Genomic DNA, 17,587 nt, shown 5'->3' with positions numbered 1-17,587 from the left:
TCTGTTTTTTCAACATCTGTATTAGTCTTAGACTCTTCTTGCAGACTGAAAGAATTTTGTACAAGGCAGCACAATTCACTTAAGATAATTTACTAAATTTGAAAAGAAAAAACAGTATTGATAATATTCATATTATGTTATCTATGCATGGTCAAGTCAAATTAGTCATCCTCATCAGACATCACAAACCATTCTTTAAAGGGTTGTCTATTTTGTCACCACTCTACATATGCACACACAAGATATTGCAACAAGTTTATTTTATAACATATTGTTAGGCATGCTTAGGTTTCCTTTATAAAATCAAGTTCAACATGTTTTAGAAATTTGCAAATTTTTTTTTTTTGTCGCAGGAACCAATTTGCTTGATTGTTATAAATTTTAGGGGGCATTTTGCACATAAGTGCAAAATTTGAAGGGGGTATTTACACATAACGTAAAAAAAATCCAGATTTTTTTTATTAACCGAGGAAATTGACAGAGGGGGCATATTGACTAACGTTGTACAATTTCAGAGGGGTAATTGAAGTTTTGTTAATTTCAGAAGGGTAATTAACGAAACTTACAATTTCAGAGGGGGTAATTGCATATTTACTCAAAATAAAATTGGTGATTTTATTTGTAAAAAAAATAAATATTGGTGATTTTATTCTCAAAGTTTCCATCCAAGTCCTCTTTCTCCTTGTTTTAGAGCAATGAATGCAAAGCAAGTATTTACTCCAAATGGTAGAAGCAATATTTAATACGCAGAAGACGGTAGGTAGAAGTAACAACTTCATGTGTCAGATTTTTCAATCTTGAATTGAAACCATTAACTACGTTCACCATTGGTTCGTAGTCCCATTAAATCCTTTCTTCAATAGTTGCACCTAAATTCATCAAAAGAATTTCAATTCAAACAACACGCCATAATAATAATCAACCATAAAGTCAAATATCAAGAATTTTTAGCAGTAGAATTTTGTTTTTTCTTTTTCCTCTCTTTTACTTTTAAGGCACCTTTTTTTTTTGTTCACAAAATCAAATTACGTCATGTCGTTTTGGACTTTCTCTCTCATAACCACCACCATTGCATTTAACTGACAACACCAGCTCAGACTTTCAGACACAGTGGCATCTCCGTAATTTCATCTTCTTCCCGTGTCTTTTCTTAACTCATTCTACTCATTACACTTTCTCACTCACAAAACTTTCAACTAAAAGTTCATAGCCTTTTTCTTTTCTTTTCCCTCTTTCAACTAACAACCGTTACTCCGTCGTATCTCCGCCGCACACGACGGCGATTTTGTAAACTAACTTATTTTTTCTTCTGATTCCATGTGATTTCCATTTTCATACTCTGCATCCCTAACAGTACGTTGTCTCATCTGACGGATGGGTTGCGTGCTTGGTACGCCGGCCAGTGACGGAGACAGAGACCAGCGCCGTCAACGAAGAACTCAGCAGCGTAACGGTTCTTCTGAAGTAACTAATAATGTTGTTAGAGTTCGGGAGAGGCAAAAAAATCGGCATACCGGAGATTTTCCGGTGAATCTACCGGCGCTGGAGCGCCGGAAGCCTATGCTCGATCCGCTATCAGTGAATCAACAAGGTTGGCCGTCTTGGTTGATGGCCGTCGCCGGTGAAGCCATTGGCGATTGGACTCCTCGTCGCGCCAACTCGTTTGAAAAACTTGCTAAGGTGAAATTATACATTTTTTGTTGTGTAGTTAAAAAAATAATGAAAAAATGGATCTTTTTGAATCGGTGGTGATTTGTGTGTTTGATTTGTTCAGATTGGGCAAGGGACATATAGTAATGTGTATAAAGCAAAAGACTTGGTTACAGGGAAGATAGTAGCATTGAAAAAAGTGAGATTTGATAATTTGGAGCCAGAGAGTGTGAAGTTTATGGCAAGAGAGATACTTGTTTTGAGGAAACTTGATCATCCAAATGTTGTAAAGCTTGAAGGATTGGTTACTTCTAGAATGTCATGTAGTCTTTATTTGGTATTTGAATATATGGAACATGATCTTGCTGGCCTTTCTGCTGGTCAAGGTGTTAAGTTCACTGAACCTCAGGTACTATAATTTTAACCTCCTTTTGGCATGCTTAAATTATAATTAAATTAACTGTTTTTTTCTCCTTTTATTGGGTTTAATTACATAAAGTTGTTTCATTTGATTTGCATTAATTTTGTTTGTATAGTTTTAGGCTTTTGATCTTGCTCCTAGCTCTTTTCTAGGGGAAGTTGGGACCTCTTTTTACTATTCTAACCATATTTAGCTTTCCATTTATTTCATGATATTCATAAATCAATATTGTCCAAACTTCTCACATCCTTGTATGGTATGCGATATTTTTCAATTACATATTCTCTCTTATGGAAAGAATTTGACTTAACTAAGTGTTATATTTCAAATATTAATATTTTGTGTGTGTTGAGAAGCCTAGTAGATTATTTGGTTGTTTTTTCTTAGGGTAGATTATTTGGTTGTTAAGAAAACGTTTTTTAATTTTTAGTCAACCCCTACTTTGAATGGAAAAAAGAGTTTGCACATCAAATAGGTAGGGCGACTTCACATTTTATACAGCTGCAATTGATTGTTAAATCAAATCATATAAGGCTTATTTCATAAAAAAATTAGGGTCTTGTTAACAAGTGCCCTAAGGGCATTGTTTAAGGAACCCACAAAAAGAAATTATGTCTTGAAAATACAAGTCAAACATTTGTTAAAGTCATAACCGTACAATTTCCAATGCAAAAGTTGCTACTTTTATATGCTTAAACAATGCCCTTAAGGCACTTGTTAACATTTTCCAAAAAATTAACCATGAGACTTATTTCATGGAAACTTTTGCATTTAGTAATTGATGGAGTCTTTTGAAGCAGAGCTGCTTTTTCAATTATCAGTGAGACTAGATGGAAGAAAGACTCAGTCATGTTTTGATAAAATGTTGAAAGAAAACACATACTGAAAGGCTAAATTGTCTCTCAGTATTTTCTCTATGACAGGTTAAATGCTTTATGAAGCAATTACTTTCTGGTCTTGAGCATTGCCACAGTCGAGGCGTATTGCATCGCGATATCAAGGGTTCAAATCTGCTTATTGATAATGAAGGAATCCTAAAAATTGCAGATTTTGGGCTGGCAACTTTCTATAATCCTAATAAAAAACAAAGCATGACAAGCAGAGTTGTGACACTTTGGTATCGACCCCCTGAGCTTCTTCTTGGAGCTACATTTTATGGCGTAGGTATTGACCTTTGGAGTGCCGGTTGCATTTTGGCAGAGCTGCTTGCCGGGAAGCCAATCATGCCTGGCCGAACAGAGGTATTGCTCTTCATCTTGTTTATCAATCCTAATTGGGATGCGTTAGATCTATTTTTAAATATTTCGAGTATTTGACTCTGTAGTTTGTGGTTGATCTTGTTCCTTAAGCAACATTTCTTTTCCCGACCTTTTACTTGAAAAATTCTCTTTGACGCCAACCAAGTTGGGTAAGGTAGGAGCTTGTTTATTGACTAAAATAAACAAAGCATGTTAAAGAGAGATAGATTAAAAAGAAATAACAGAAAACAAGAACCATTTTGTTTAGGGCAGTTGCTATGATACTTAGTTTCTTCTGTCGCAAATATTTTTGGTTAGCAGTCTAGCCTTCTCAAGTTTCCTTTATCTGCCCTATAAGATGTCTTTTATTTTTGCTCTTGAAATGTGTATTTTCAGAACAATGTATGACTGACTTTTGGGTTGCTTGGGGCTAGGTTGAACAACTGCACAAAATTTTTAAGTTGTGTGGCTCTCCAGCTGAGGAATATTGGCGGAAGCATAAATTGCCAAACGCTACAATCTTTAAGCCGCAACAGCCATATAAACGCTGTATCTCAGAAACATTCAAGGATTTTCCTCCATCTTCACTACCTCTAATTGACAGTCTTCTTGCAATAGATCCCGATCGCCGTGGAACTGCCTCAGCTGCCCTAAACCATGAAGTAAGTGATCCCTGTGGATTAACCTTATATTTGAAAACTTAGATGTAACATATTTCACATCTGTTTTCTATTTGCAGTTTTTTACCACCGAGCCCTATGCTTGTGAACCGTCAAGTTTGCCAAAGTATCCTCCTAGCAAAGAATTGGATGTTAAAATGAGAGATGAAGAAGCTAGAAGGTCGTCTTATTCTTTTTTCGTATTTAACTTCTTGACTCACTCATCACTATGTCTATTTGCTGAGATGCTTTTTCATTTTATTCTCAGGCAAAAGGCACTAAATGGAAAAGCTAATGCAGTCGATGGTGCCAAAAGAGTCAGAGCACGTGAGCGTGGTCGAGCCATTCCGGCCCCAGAAGCCAATGCAGAGATCCAAACAAATTTAGATGTAAGTCAAAAATATAGTTATATTTGTCTGTTATACACTACTTGACACTTAATTTTTATTTAATGTGCCGCATATGTACACAATTTGGCTGCAGTTCATTTTAATTTTAAATTTCTGATCCTTCAACCAATGTTCTAGCATGTCACATACTTTTGTGAATAATGAATGTCTTTGACCTTATATGCATCTACCGACATACACTCATGACTAATTTAAAATCTCACTATTTGGTATTTAATATTTATAAATCATAATGTCACCTGGAACTTGAGACCTAGATTCTTCAGCATTTGTTTACTTGGGATTCTCTGATCTTGTCTACCCTGACATAAAATATTATTTTTGTGATTAGTTTTTTGTTTTCTTCTGATATAAAGACATTGAACTTTGTGAGAAATTTTGTTTGACTTGATGATGCTCTCATGGTGAATCGAGCTTTCCACTAAAATAGTGTCTTATATTATGCCTTGATTGAGCAAACATTACATGTGTATCTCACTGAATTTCAGAGGTGGAGAGTTGTGACCCATGCAAATGCAAAAAGCAAGAGTGAGAAATTTCCACCACCTCATCAAGATGGAGCTGTTGGATATCCACAAGATGAATCAAGTAAAGGACCTGTTTCGTTTGGTGCCTCGGACACATCCTTTAGTTCAGGGACATTCAATGTAAAACCATCTGGACCTACTAGAAGCCATGATGGTACAGGACTTCACAAAGGTACAAAAACTAAAAAAGAAGAGTCTCAGATGGCTTCATCATGGAAATTTATGCGTCCATTTAAGCCATCAACTATTGGACTTTCAATGGATTTATTATTCAGGAGCAAATAATCAGTTTCATTTGATTTTGCCATCCTATAATGAGATAAAAAATGATTTAGGCCTTGATACATCTTTTTGGCATGGTTTCCAATTTTTTTCCTTGTGTTTCTCATATTTTTTGGTATTTCATTTGCATAAAGTTGTTGTTGTATAATCATCTACAACGGGGATTCATATATTTGTATATCTTAGGATCAAATTCACTGCTGTACAGTTTTTGGGAGCACTAATTCGTCATGACCTTGGAAATGTTCTTCCATTTAGCAAGAAAATGTTTATTTTTTTAAGTGCTCTCACGTTTAATGTTTCATTTTTTATCAGTTTTTCTTTTCACTAAAGCCTTGGTATGCAGTTTCACAAGTCTTGTCTGTTGAACCAAATCATAAAATTTGTATTATTGTCTTAAATGTGATCATGCTTACACTTCGTTCTATTAAATCTGTTTTCCACGCTCTGTTTCATACACATGTTTCTATTGAAAGCTTCATACCCGTAATTTAATACTGTGCACCCATCTTCCATGATATAGTCCTCACTTCCGACCACAAGAGTCTTCGTAATTATCTCAGACCAGTCTTGTGAATAGTGTATTATAGTATGTTGTAGTGTATATGTTTTTTTATGAGGGTATTTGTCTATTCTAAACTAAACTTAAGATTCCCCAAATAACAAAACTAGGTAAAACTCAAATATGATCCAACATGTTCAAAACAAAACCTGTAAGATATGCAAGGCGGGTGGGTTCGGTATAAAATGGACTTGTAAAAATATTGGTTCATCATGGGCCACTTTTTTTTTATGGTTAGATTAGACCATGTACCAAATCTTACCATGGTCCACTCATATCAAATCTAACCCCAACTCCACCTATGTCATTGCGTCTCTCTCTATCTCTCTGTTTGTCTCCATCCAAACGAGAAATGGTTCCTTACTTCCTTTATATTTTTTGTTCTTGCTTTGTATGAGGTAGAATGACCCCCAAAGTATCAAAATACCAATTGCGATGTTTTTTTTTCTTTCCAGATTCAAAAAATTGTTGATTTTCCATCAATCCTCACTAAATTCTTTTGTATGATTCTCAAAGTATCAAAATACCAATTGCGGATGTTTTTTTTTCTTTCCAGATTCAAAAAATTGTTGATTTTCCATCAATCCTCACTAAATTCTTTTGTATGATTCTCCATCCACCCCTAAGAATAAAAATTGTTCTGTAGATTTTAACTTTTGAAGTGTTACTGCTACTTCTCACTCTGTAGAAACATTGTTTGAGGGAATAACAAGTGAATAGTTGCTGCAAAAAGAATTAGGAAGAAATACGGCTGTTATGAAATTGAAATTAAACAGGTCGAAATTCATATCAAAAGTTTATCTAGTTTGGTTGAACCAATGATTACTAGTGTTTGAATCATTTGGTAAATAATAATTCTCAATGTTTGTGTAATTCATATGAAGTGGATAATTTCTCATTAAACATGAGAGTTGAATGAACCTGTCTAAAAAATACTCTTTGTTGCGTTGAATGTGGGTTTGAGGTAGATCACCATGATGTTCATTAAGATTTTTTTCCCAAAATTGAAGAGATGTGAATGGTCTTCCACAGGGAAGAGAGAGAAAGTAAAGGAAACTTTAGAGAAAGTAAATGAATCATATGTGTGTGATGTATAGTGTTATTGTACTTACATGCTAATCTAATGGCTTTAATTTTTGGTCCATTATGGACCAATACTTTCATTGGTTCAGGCTAAATGCCACCATGCAAGGGACACATATTCTAAACAAAAATGATCCAACATGCTCAAAACAAACCTGGTAAAATCAAGTCAAATATGTTAATAGTAATTCTAGATGCAACATGTCAATAAGTAGAGTTTTTGAATTTTTTCAGTCTTTAAGTTAAACCAATCCTCCGAACCTACCCGTATTTCACTGGTAGTAGTCGATGTAGCATTTAAAGCAAGAGATTTACTTTTTCCAACTTATGGTTTTCTCACGCGTTCTGTAAAATTTTCAAAAATGCTCCTTTGCCGTTCGGATTATGTAATTCGGATTGCATTAGCACCATGAAAAAAAAGATCTAAATAATGGAATTTTGGATTTTGAGGGTGGAGTCCCGTAAGAAGTCTCTTCTAAAAGAGGTTTGATCATAAAAACACAAGTATGAAAACTAGTAAGATTAATATCGTCCTTATAATGACTATCAATGTTATAAACATGTTCAGAATTGGTGATGGTATTGTCCGGATTACGTAATCCGGATTGCATTAGCACCATGAAAAAAAGGGTCTAAATGATGGAATTTTGGATTTTGAGGGCGGAGTCTCGTAAGAAGTCCTTTCTAAGGGAGTCTTGATCATAAAAACACAAGGACAAAAGCTAGGAAGATTAATATTGTCCTTAAAATGACTAACCATGTTACAAACATGTTCAGAATTGGTGCTCGTGCTGTCCGGATTACGTAATCCAGATTGCATCAGCACCATGAAAAAAAGGGTGTTTGGTTTTCAGATTATGTAATCCGAAAAAATCATGTAACGCGCCCTATTTTTTGAGATTTTCGAATTACAAAATCCGGAAAAATCCATAACTCATTTTTTCATCTTTTAACAAAGGAAAACACAATTCCGGATTATTAATTCCGAAAACTTCAAGGATATTTTTGAAAAAAATAGGGCGCGCGAGAAAAACCATAGGGTGGAAAAAGTAAATCCCTTAAAGCAATCCCCCAAATAACACAATGAAATGTACCAACACACCATCTATTGATTGGATCAAAATTAATGTCCTAAATTAAAAGAAAATTGGTTTTTAGACATTCAAAACTTCATATTGACACTTGTAAATGACATTTTTACTCTCAGCGGTGGTTAACTACCGTTCAAAATATACAACACAAAACAAAAAAATGCTCCAGCGGTATTAACTACCGTGGAGAAGCATGTATATGATTTTTATGAGTTCTCACTTGTAACCACAAACACTTGAGAAGCTGGAAGTAGTTTCAACTACCAATTAAGTAAAAATATTAGTACTAGTATAAAATTAGTTCTGTTTATCTTTTTTATAGTAATTGAAAGCAATATTTATTTAATTAGTTAGTTGTATATGTGTACTATTGTGTAGTTATTTAGTTTGGGGACAAGTACAGAGGAAGTTATACCTTGTGCCGTATATTTTCAATTGGAACTATATACTCTCAATCTCACAAGAAAATATAAAGTTATACCTTGTGCCGTATATTTTCTATCACTAGAAAAAAAAGGGTCACTAAAAGGAAGTTCATATATATATTAACTCAAATCTTGTATTAATCTTACAGACAAGGCCTGAAGATTAATCTACATAAAATTAATAACTAGCTAGCTCTCTCTCTCTATATATATATATACTCGTAATATTAATTTCTAAGCTATATATGATAATATAGTTACTAGACTTGAGTAAGATGCCTGCAAGTAGGACAAGAATAATGAGATAACAAAAACTTATCAATACAAACCACATGGAAATGATGATTGCATTTCGGCAGGAACCTTATCTGGTCTCCATTACAGAATTCAGCTAAACAAATGACACAACTAAAAGTTGAGGATGGAGAACCTGAGTCACGAGTTGAGGATGGAATTGTTACACTCACGCTGCATTAAGGATTCCAAAAAAATCAATATTCATGCTCTACGGGTGTTAACCACCGCTGGAGTTTTTTTTTTTTTTTTTTTTTTTTTTTGTGTTGATAGTTGGAACGACAGTTAACCACCGCCGGATAAATCCAGCGGTTGTTAATTACTGTTGGAGGTAAAAATATCATTTACATGTGTCAATAAGAAATTTTGAATGTCAAAAAAGCAACTTTCAAATTAAAAAACTTAATTACAATCTCAATGTCACAAGTTTCTACAAGATCCTATCTTTGTTGCATGGTGCCATTTAATTTGGGAAAGAAGAGTTCTTTTCCACCATGGGAAAGTTGATCATATCTATTAGATTAAATGAGGAACATATTCCTATCATACTCTCTCAACCACTAGATTATTTTTTTATATTATCTTTCACACTCTCTCTTTCATGTCCCCACACACCCATACCACCACCACTAAATCACAAATTCAACAACCACTTTGACCACCACTGCACCACCACACACCACCATGGTTGCTGCCGGAAAACTTGTTAGCGTACGATTTTTAAAATAGGAAGACCAAAACATCATTTTCTTTTTAAATAGAAAGACCAAAAATGCATTTAAACCTTACTTTTTTAACATTTTTTCTTTTCTTTTCTTTTTTTATGCTTCCAGAACCCATTTGTTTCTTTATATAAAAAAAAAAACAGAAGAAAAATAATATAATTCAAAATTATATAATACAATCATTTTACCTGGAGAGAAACGAATTAATTGGATAAAAAAAAACACGATCACAAACATGTATAGTTTATGCGATGGTGATTGGAATTCGAACAACAAGATAATTATGCATCCCTCTAAAATAAACTATGAACAAAATAATATTGCATCCCTCTAAAAAAATATTAATATAATATTGCATCGTTAGGTTAATTTAGATTCTTTATAGGAAAATTTGCAGGTACCCTTGAGTTTTGATTAAAATGATGGTGCCATTTAATTTGGGAAAGGAGAGTTCTTTCCGGCAGCAACCATGGTGGTGTGTGGTGGTGCAGTGGTGGTCAAAGTGGTTGTTGAATTTGTGATTTAGTGGTGGTTGTATGGGTGTGTGGGGACATGAAAGAGAGAGTGTGAAAGATAGTATAAAAAAATAATCTAGTGGTTGAGAGAGTATGATAGGAATATGTTCCTCATTTAATCTAATGGACATGATCAACTTTCCCATGATGGAAAAGAACTCTCATTTCCCAAATTAAATGGCACTTGTTGCATTATTTAGTCTTCTCTAACATATGAACATGTAATTAATCTCAACTGGTTGTGCATAAAACTCATATCTCACCACTACTTTTAAAAGCAAATATTAGAGTAACATACTTTTGTGAGTAGTATTGACAGTTAAAATAAGAGTAAATTACACCCCACTTTCTTCTAAGATGCTTGAATTACATTACCCTATCTTTTTATGTTAAAATATATAATCTCCTTCCCTCTTATTCAAAACATATTAGAAAACTTTACACTCTTTCTCCTAAGAGAAGCTTGAATTACATTCCCCTCCCCTCTTATGTTAAAATCTGCACTTTACTCCCTCAATTTTTCTTTTTATTTCTAATAATTTAGCAAAAATAGTAATAATCTAACACACTTCGGAAAAAAATTGTATTACGGGTCTATTTTAATATAATAAAAAATTGAATACATATTTTTCGCTATTTTTTATTCACAATTTCATTAACATGTAGTTTTAAACTCTATTATAAAATATGAAACAACTCAAAATAAAATTAAAATATGTAAAAAATTACTAAAGAAAATAAAATAGGGTTATTTGAAAGTTAATTTTATACTCTAAATTATAAAATCAATAGCAAAATATTTAAATTTAATTATCATTGACATTTAAATTATAAAGAAATGAATTATTTTTTCTTAAAAGGTGGTTCAAAATTAAAATATATCATAAAAATATTTATTTATGTTAAATAGATTAAAGTGTAGATCATATTTAATTATTAAGGGAGGGGTTGTAATTCAAGCATCTTATAAGGGAGGAGAGTGTATATTTTAACATAAGAGAGGAGGGGAGTGTAATTCAAGCATCTTTGAGGGGAGGGGGGTGTAATTTACTCTTAAAATAACGAAAACAACTTACTAAGTGAGTTTTTTTTTCTCATTTCACAAAAATGTATTAGTGAAGAAGAGAGAAAAATGGTTTTAAGTGCTCTTGTCAAGTATTGGGACATTTACTATCAACGTAAATGCAAAGTAGAATACATTGAACTAAGAGTGATAAAAGTAGTATTAATTATAGTTATAATTGAAAAAAAAAAAAAAAATTAATATTGCATTGAAAAGTGAAATGAGTTAGTTATGTTAGGATAATATTTTTTTTACAAAAGACTCACTTATTATGGGACGGATGAAGTATATTTAAACCACTTAACTATATTTTTCAAATATCTATACCACTCAGTCCAAAATTTCATAATTTTATAATGATCCCACTAATTTCCCAATATATTACAAATTTATATCTTACATTAATTTAAAACAACCTTTGCACAAATATGAACCTATTAATTTAAAAAAAAAAACTCAAGTAAAAAAATGTTGACAATTGCAGGTAAGGATACGTTGCCGTGTAGAGCAACGATGAAGAGTTTGGCTACCATTCTTCAATGCCAATTATCTAAGACATTCTAACATAAAGACATTGAATATTGTGGAGCCACGACAATATACATACGATATTGATGCTCCTAGTGCCACATCCAAAGTTGGACGAAAAAATGGAACAAAAAGTTTTTTTTCATTCGAAACCTAATTAGAGATTTCATTCGCTCTCACGTGTAATTTGGTAACATTATCATCTATTATTTCATTCTTTATTTTTAAGAAAAATAAAAAATGGTCATATATTATTTTTGAAGAAGAAAAATGATCATACCTTATCATCAGTTTTCTTAATTTTTGTAATTTGGTAACATGGTCGTATATATTAAGGGAGGAAAGTAGTATATCATCCATTAAACCGTGTGGTTGAGTTGAAAGGACTGAACGGTATTCTTTCTCTGGTCTATTATGTGAGATTTTGTGGAAGGGTGTTTTTAATCATACTTCATACTCACTCATATAGGTGTTTTTAATCTGCACCATTCATATATGGTTCAACTTCTTTAGCAATTTATTACTTGAAAATGAATATGTAATGTGATAAGCTAAGGACTAAATGGTGCAGATTTTAGATGTAACTAAAATAGTTGTATGATTTTGTTGTGATTTCTGATTAATAGTATCATCTACTTTCTTTCAGTTGAAGGGAATCAATTTATTTACAAAGCTGCTTCAGAGTTAGGCTAATATGATCTTAACTATTATGATCTTAACCAATATTTTTCTCATCAATAATTTGAATTTGATACATTATAGCGAACTTTCATCTAAAACTAAAAGAGTGCTAAAATCATCAACTAAATCGTATTCATATCTCTGGTGCCTAAAATTTACACTGATTGCTAGCTTAAAAAGGGCACAGTCCCCAGGCAATATGCACAGTCCCTGTCGAAGATCTTCGGGTAAACCTAGATTCTATTTGTTACAAACAGGAATATGATATCTTTGATGTAAGGAACACATACTCTGTGTCTTCAAACATATAAATGAACAAAATCACACACAATAGAAAATCTTCATTCATGCTTCAAATAAATAGCACATGATTTAAACACATAATAACTACTAACGAATCAATCATTGAAAGCCAAACAACATTACACGTTTTAGAATTAGAAAGCATACACCTTTTACTAACAGAAAACACACGAGGCCAACTTGATACAGTTAAAAGCAGACAGTGTAAAATGACTAATTCAAAATTTAGGATGCTAAATTGCAAATAATAATCATTTACTTACAAAGTCTGTGAGGAACAAGAAATGAAAACTGGTCAGCGAGATATACCATATTGAGATAAAATAGTAGAAATTAGGTGTGCTCTTGAAGAACATTACCACAATTATAACTATAATTAATACTACTATTTTTTCGAAAATAGTGGATTCAGTCTACTTTCAGAAACAACATTGTTAAAAGAACATTTGTTTCGAAAGTCTAACATTTAGTCTACTTTATGAAACAAACTCAAATAGTAGAAAAACTATTCATAAATTTTATCTAAAATCAGAAACCACAGTTGAAGAACTCAATGTGTATGGAGTTCTCATTTGTCAACAATCATTTAAGTTTCGCTAAATTAATTTCATCGTAGAGCAGAGTGGATGAAGACAACATTTGTTTTGCATTTAACAGAGTGAGTATAAAGCTCAGAGTGCATCAAGTGCTTTGAGGTGTACCTGTATGAAGAAAAAAAAAATCATCAAATTCACAAACAATACCCAGCATTAAGAAAGTTACACCCAATTAACCTTCTACAAAGCACTAATTCATTTTGCAATAAAATGTCACTTTCTATTATGTGCATGTTAATTTTATTTACAGCATAGACGGACCACAATCATCATTTTACGAAAGAAAACTACAGATACTAATACTATTAATCATTCTAGACAGTCTACTTCACATTCATAAATTGGAGTAATAACAGAAGTTCTGAACAATCTCCAGAATACTGAATACATGAAATTTGTGGAGACAAACATTAAAGCAAAAGTAAATAAGAACATAAATAATCAATTCTTCATTTAAATGTGATTGAACTATTCTTAAACTGTAATCAAAGCCAAAATTTATAAAGCCATTCTTAAGAGAGTTAGAAAAAATGCCTTGATATAAAAGTATTGTTTCCTAAATCAAAGGGACTGTGCAAACCAAATTGTCAAGGACTAACATCCAATGTACACTTACACTAAAGTAGTCATGTCCAAAGTTTTATTCTGTAACCAAATTTAAAATTTGCCACTTTAGTTTGACAGTTTCCATGTGGATCCTTATAATTAGAAAACGCTTTTAATTTAGCTAAAAAACTGATTCTGTTATTTAGGAGTAAATTCCAACTCAGTTCCTCACTTTTCTATGATGTGTCAATTCAGTTTCCTACTATCATAAAATGTTAAGCTGGTCTCTCACTTTGCAGAAAGTTTGTCAAATTAGTCCATTTGTCATGTATTTGCTCATCGCTTGGATTTCATAGACACCAAGTATGTAATTTCATGGACCAAGAATACGAAATTTCAGGGACAACTTGATACTCAGTCAGTATGTAACTCCAGTGACAACTAAGTGAGGGACTGACGTGACATTTCATAAAAGCAGGGGACCAAATTGATACACCCTATAAAAATAAGGGAGCAAACTGGATATTTACTACCCTATCTATAACCAGCTTGATTATTCATTACAATTACAGGAGTCTTCCATCTTATTTTTATCAACTTAAACTGACAACAAATTTTAGAAAATGAAAACAAAATATGTTTTTAAAAAGTAAACAGACACTTACACTTCCTTTGCTTGTGCCATTTCTCTATACTTCCATACCAGTTCCACTGGAAACATAGTGCTGCAATACGCATTATTCCAGCAGCAATAACCTCAACAAAAGCCATTAAGAATGACCTCTGAGGGGATAAACCTGAAGTTGCTAGGGATAACGCAATACCCTCCAAATTGCAAGAAATGATAAAACTGCCACTTCTTATGCCATCAAAAGCTTTCTGAGCAACTTCATCGGCTTTCATAAAACCAGAAGAGGCGGCAATGATTTTGGTGAGCTCTGGTTTTCTCTTATTTTCTGCAAAAAGAACCTTTCAGTTTGTACTTACACTTGGATTACATTATAGTATACATAAATTTACCAAGAGATGGCACAAAATGGTACTTGGCATGACAAAATCAGATAATTTAGGACTGAGCTAACAATATCCTACATGACAATATACTATATACCCAAAGACACACTCATAACATGGAAGCTAGACTTAATAAAAAGACAATATATATTGAAATGCTAACAAATCATCTGTCAACTGATGCAGAATTTGTTTCACAGATTAAATAATTTCAGAGAAGTTGTACATTCAAGCACTTCCATAGCAGGACCTGATTCCCCATCCATATTGAGGTTGTTGTTAAGCCAAGGTTACTTACCTCATTTTCAATGTAAAATGAACCTAGATCAATTATCAAAAGTAATACTCCTTATATGGTTGATGAAATAAGCTCGAGTATCCAATTAATTACCTTCCACAAGTCCAGGAGTATCCGTGTCTGGAGGGAATATCAGAGAGACATGAATATTATCTCCTATAACCTCTTGTTGCAATGCTTCTGCTAAACCACGGAGGCCAAATTTACTGGCTGAATAAGCTACATAACCATAAATTCCCACCTAAACTCCAAATTAAAAAAATAAATAAAAAACCACATCACTAGATTATCTCTCTACATACTCAAACCGAAGGCTATTTTCCATCATATTTACAACTATAGGTGCTACTCCAACACACACACTCTCTCTGTCTCTCTAATGGTGTCATTTCTAATCATATCCAGTCTAGTCTTACCACACATCCAACGCAACATCCTAATCTCGGCTAGGCTTACTTTATTCTCGTGTTGAACAAAAAAAAAATTAAACTTTACTTTATCTTTCGTTATAAAAATAGCTTATACACAAACACTTATGGTATAAAGTGCAAATTAAGCTGTTTATCTAAATGGCCATAATTTATGGGTAAAATTCCCAATTCCATACCTGACCAGCTTGTGATGAAACAAAGCAATAGAAGCAGGTAAAGTATCTTTCCTATTCTTCTTCATATGAGGCAAAGCAGCTTTAATCATATTCAAACAACCCATCAAATTAACATCAATCGTAAACTTGACATCACTCAATTCCAACGCATAAAACACTCCATGATTCAACAACAACACATCAATGGGTCCAGCTTCATCAGCCACTTTCTTCACCGCATCAAATATCCTTACTTCAACGCCGGTGGCGTGTTTGACGGAGTTCTTAGCTTCTTCGAGTTTGGTGAGGGATCGTGCCATGATGGAGACACGTGCGCCATCAGCGGCGGCACGGTGGGCGAGGGCGAGGCCGATGCCGCTTGAGCCGCCGGTGATGAAGACGTTACGGTTGGTGATTGGGATCTTGATGGGGCGGGGGCGGACGAGGAAGTAGAGGAGGGGGAGGAGGAGGAGAGGGAGAAGATGAAGAATGCGTCCGCCATTGATGAAGCTTCGAAATCAAAATCAAAACCGATTAAAATGATAAAGAAAAAGTTTGAATCTGAAGAATTCTTCAATTTCTATGTCACTCTGTAACAAAATTGTTATTGTCGTTTGTGTAAGCTGAAGTGCTCTCTTGCTATATGGCGGGACAGAAACAAATGTATAGTATATTGTAAAAATCAATTTAAAAAAGATAAATTATGTTTTAGGTACTTATAAATAGGCGTGTTTTTAATATTAGTTCTTACTTAAATTTTATTAAATTTTTTATTCTCAACGTTTTTTTCCGTTAGCAAAATAGGTCATTGTTAATTGTTGCTGATTGAGCAAATGGTGAAGCACACGTGGATGTCATATTTGACGTTTTTTTGTTAGGTTAAATATGTTTTTAGTCCCTATAAAATTGAGGCATTTTAAGTTTAGTCCTTACTTAATTTTAATAGTTGTTTTAGTCCTTACAAAAATACTACGCACTCAGTATTAGTCGCTGCTCAATTCAAATTTGTTTAATTTATGCTTAAACTCTTAAGTTTTTTAACAATTTTTTATAGACGTGTTAAGAACATTATTAAAAGTTCCTCCGCAAAAAATTTATCGCAAAATTTTATTTATATGTCCAGATTTAATTACTTGTATCTTTAAAATTTTATCGTTTTTAAAAATTCATATTTAATTCGTTTCATGTTAAAATATTCTAAATTTTAGTAATTGAACCTTTCAAAGTGTTCTAAACTTGTCTCAATAAAACCGTTAAAAAATTTAAGAGTTTATGGATAATTAAACAAACTTTGTTTTAGCATGGACTAAATTTAGAAGTAATTTTTTTTTTTGTAGGGACTAAAAAACCTACTAAAACTAGTTACGATAGTATTTTCATCATGAAAAGATATTTTTGACTAGCAATTATTCCAAAAAAAACTATCAATTCGGCAACAAAACCACTCATGCCCGACAATGCAAGAGAAGTCATCGATAAGATAGTGAAAATCGTGAATATTTTTGGCATTGGGATAGCCATTCCCTCCATTTCGTCAAGATAAAGAAGACGTAGTTTATCATAACTAGTTCATGCCAAGAAAAAAAGGGTAGCGCCAATAAGTCCATGAGATATTATTTGTAAAACGGCCTCGTTGAGCCCAATATCACTTATAGAACCAATTCCTAGAATTATGAAACCCATATGAGATACAGAAGAATAAGCTATTCTTTTTTTTTTTAAATTAAGTTGACCAAAAGATGTTGAATCGGCATAGATTATTTGAATAGAACCAAATACCATTAACTAGGGGCAAAATATTGAATGAGCGTGGGAAAATAATTTCATATTAATTCGAACCAACCCATAAGCTCCCATTTCATGCAAAACTAGTGACAGTATACAAGAATTTAAGCATAAATTGAACAAATTTGAATTGAGCAGTGACTAATACTTAGTGCATAGTATTTTTGTAAGGACTAAAACAACTATTAAAATTAAGTAAGGACTAAACTTAAAATGCCTCAATTTTATAGGGACTAAAAACATATTTAACCCAACAAAAAAAAGTCAGATGTGGCATCCACGTGTGCTTCACCGTTTGCTCAATC

At 32.9% G+C, this 17,587-nt stretch overlaps 1 protein-coding gene and 1 pseudogene across 1 annotated transcript; one reads left to right on the top strand and one right to left on the bottom strand.

Moving 5' to 3' along the window:
• Positions 1-1,015: 1,015 nt before the first annotated feature.
• LOC11431162 (probable serine/threonine-protein kinase At1g54610) lies at positions 1,016-5,501 on the top strand. The gene is made up of 7 exons (XM_003602714.4): positions 1,016-1,680; positions 1,775-2,059; positions 2,995-3,312; positions 3,744-3,971; positions 4,049-4,149; positions 4,237-4,357; positions 4,867-5,501. The coding sequence occupies exons 1-7, from the start codon at positions 1,375-1,377 to the stop codon at positions 5,188-5,190; spliced, it is 1,683 nt and encodes a 560-aa protein (XP_003602762.2). The 5' UTR covers positions 1,016-1,374; the 3' UTR covers positions 5,191-5,501.
• A 7,170-nt stretch (positions 5,502-12,671) lies between these two features.
• LOC11431221 (3-dehydrosphinganine reductase TSC10A-like) lies at positions 12,672-16,015 on the bottom strand (annotated as a pseudogene).
• Positions 16,016-17,587: the final 1,572 nt, after the last annotated feature.

This window comes from Medicago truncatula, chromosome 3 (assembly GCF_003473485.1).
Source record: "Medicago truncatula cultivar Jemalong A17 chromosome 3, MtrunA17r5.0-ANR, whole genome shotgun sequence".
Taxonomy (NCBI): domain Eukaryota; kingdom Viridiplantae; phylum Streptophyta; class Magnoliopsida; order Fabales; family Fabaceae; genus Medicago; species Medicago truncatula.
Note: the sequence above shows the minus strand (reverse complement) of the source record. Positions and strands in the feature narration are given on the sequence as shown.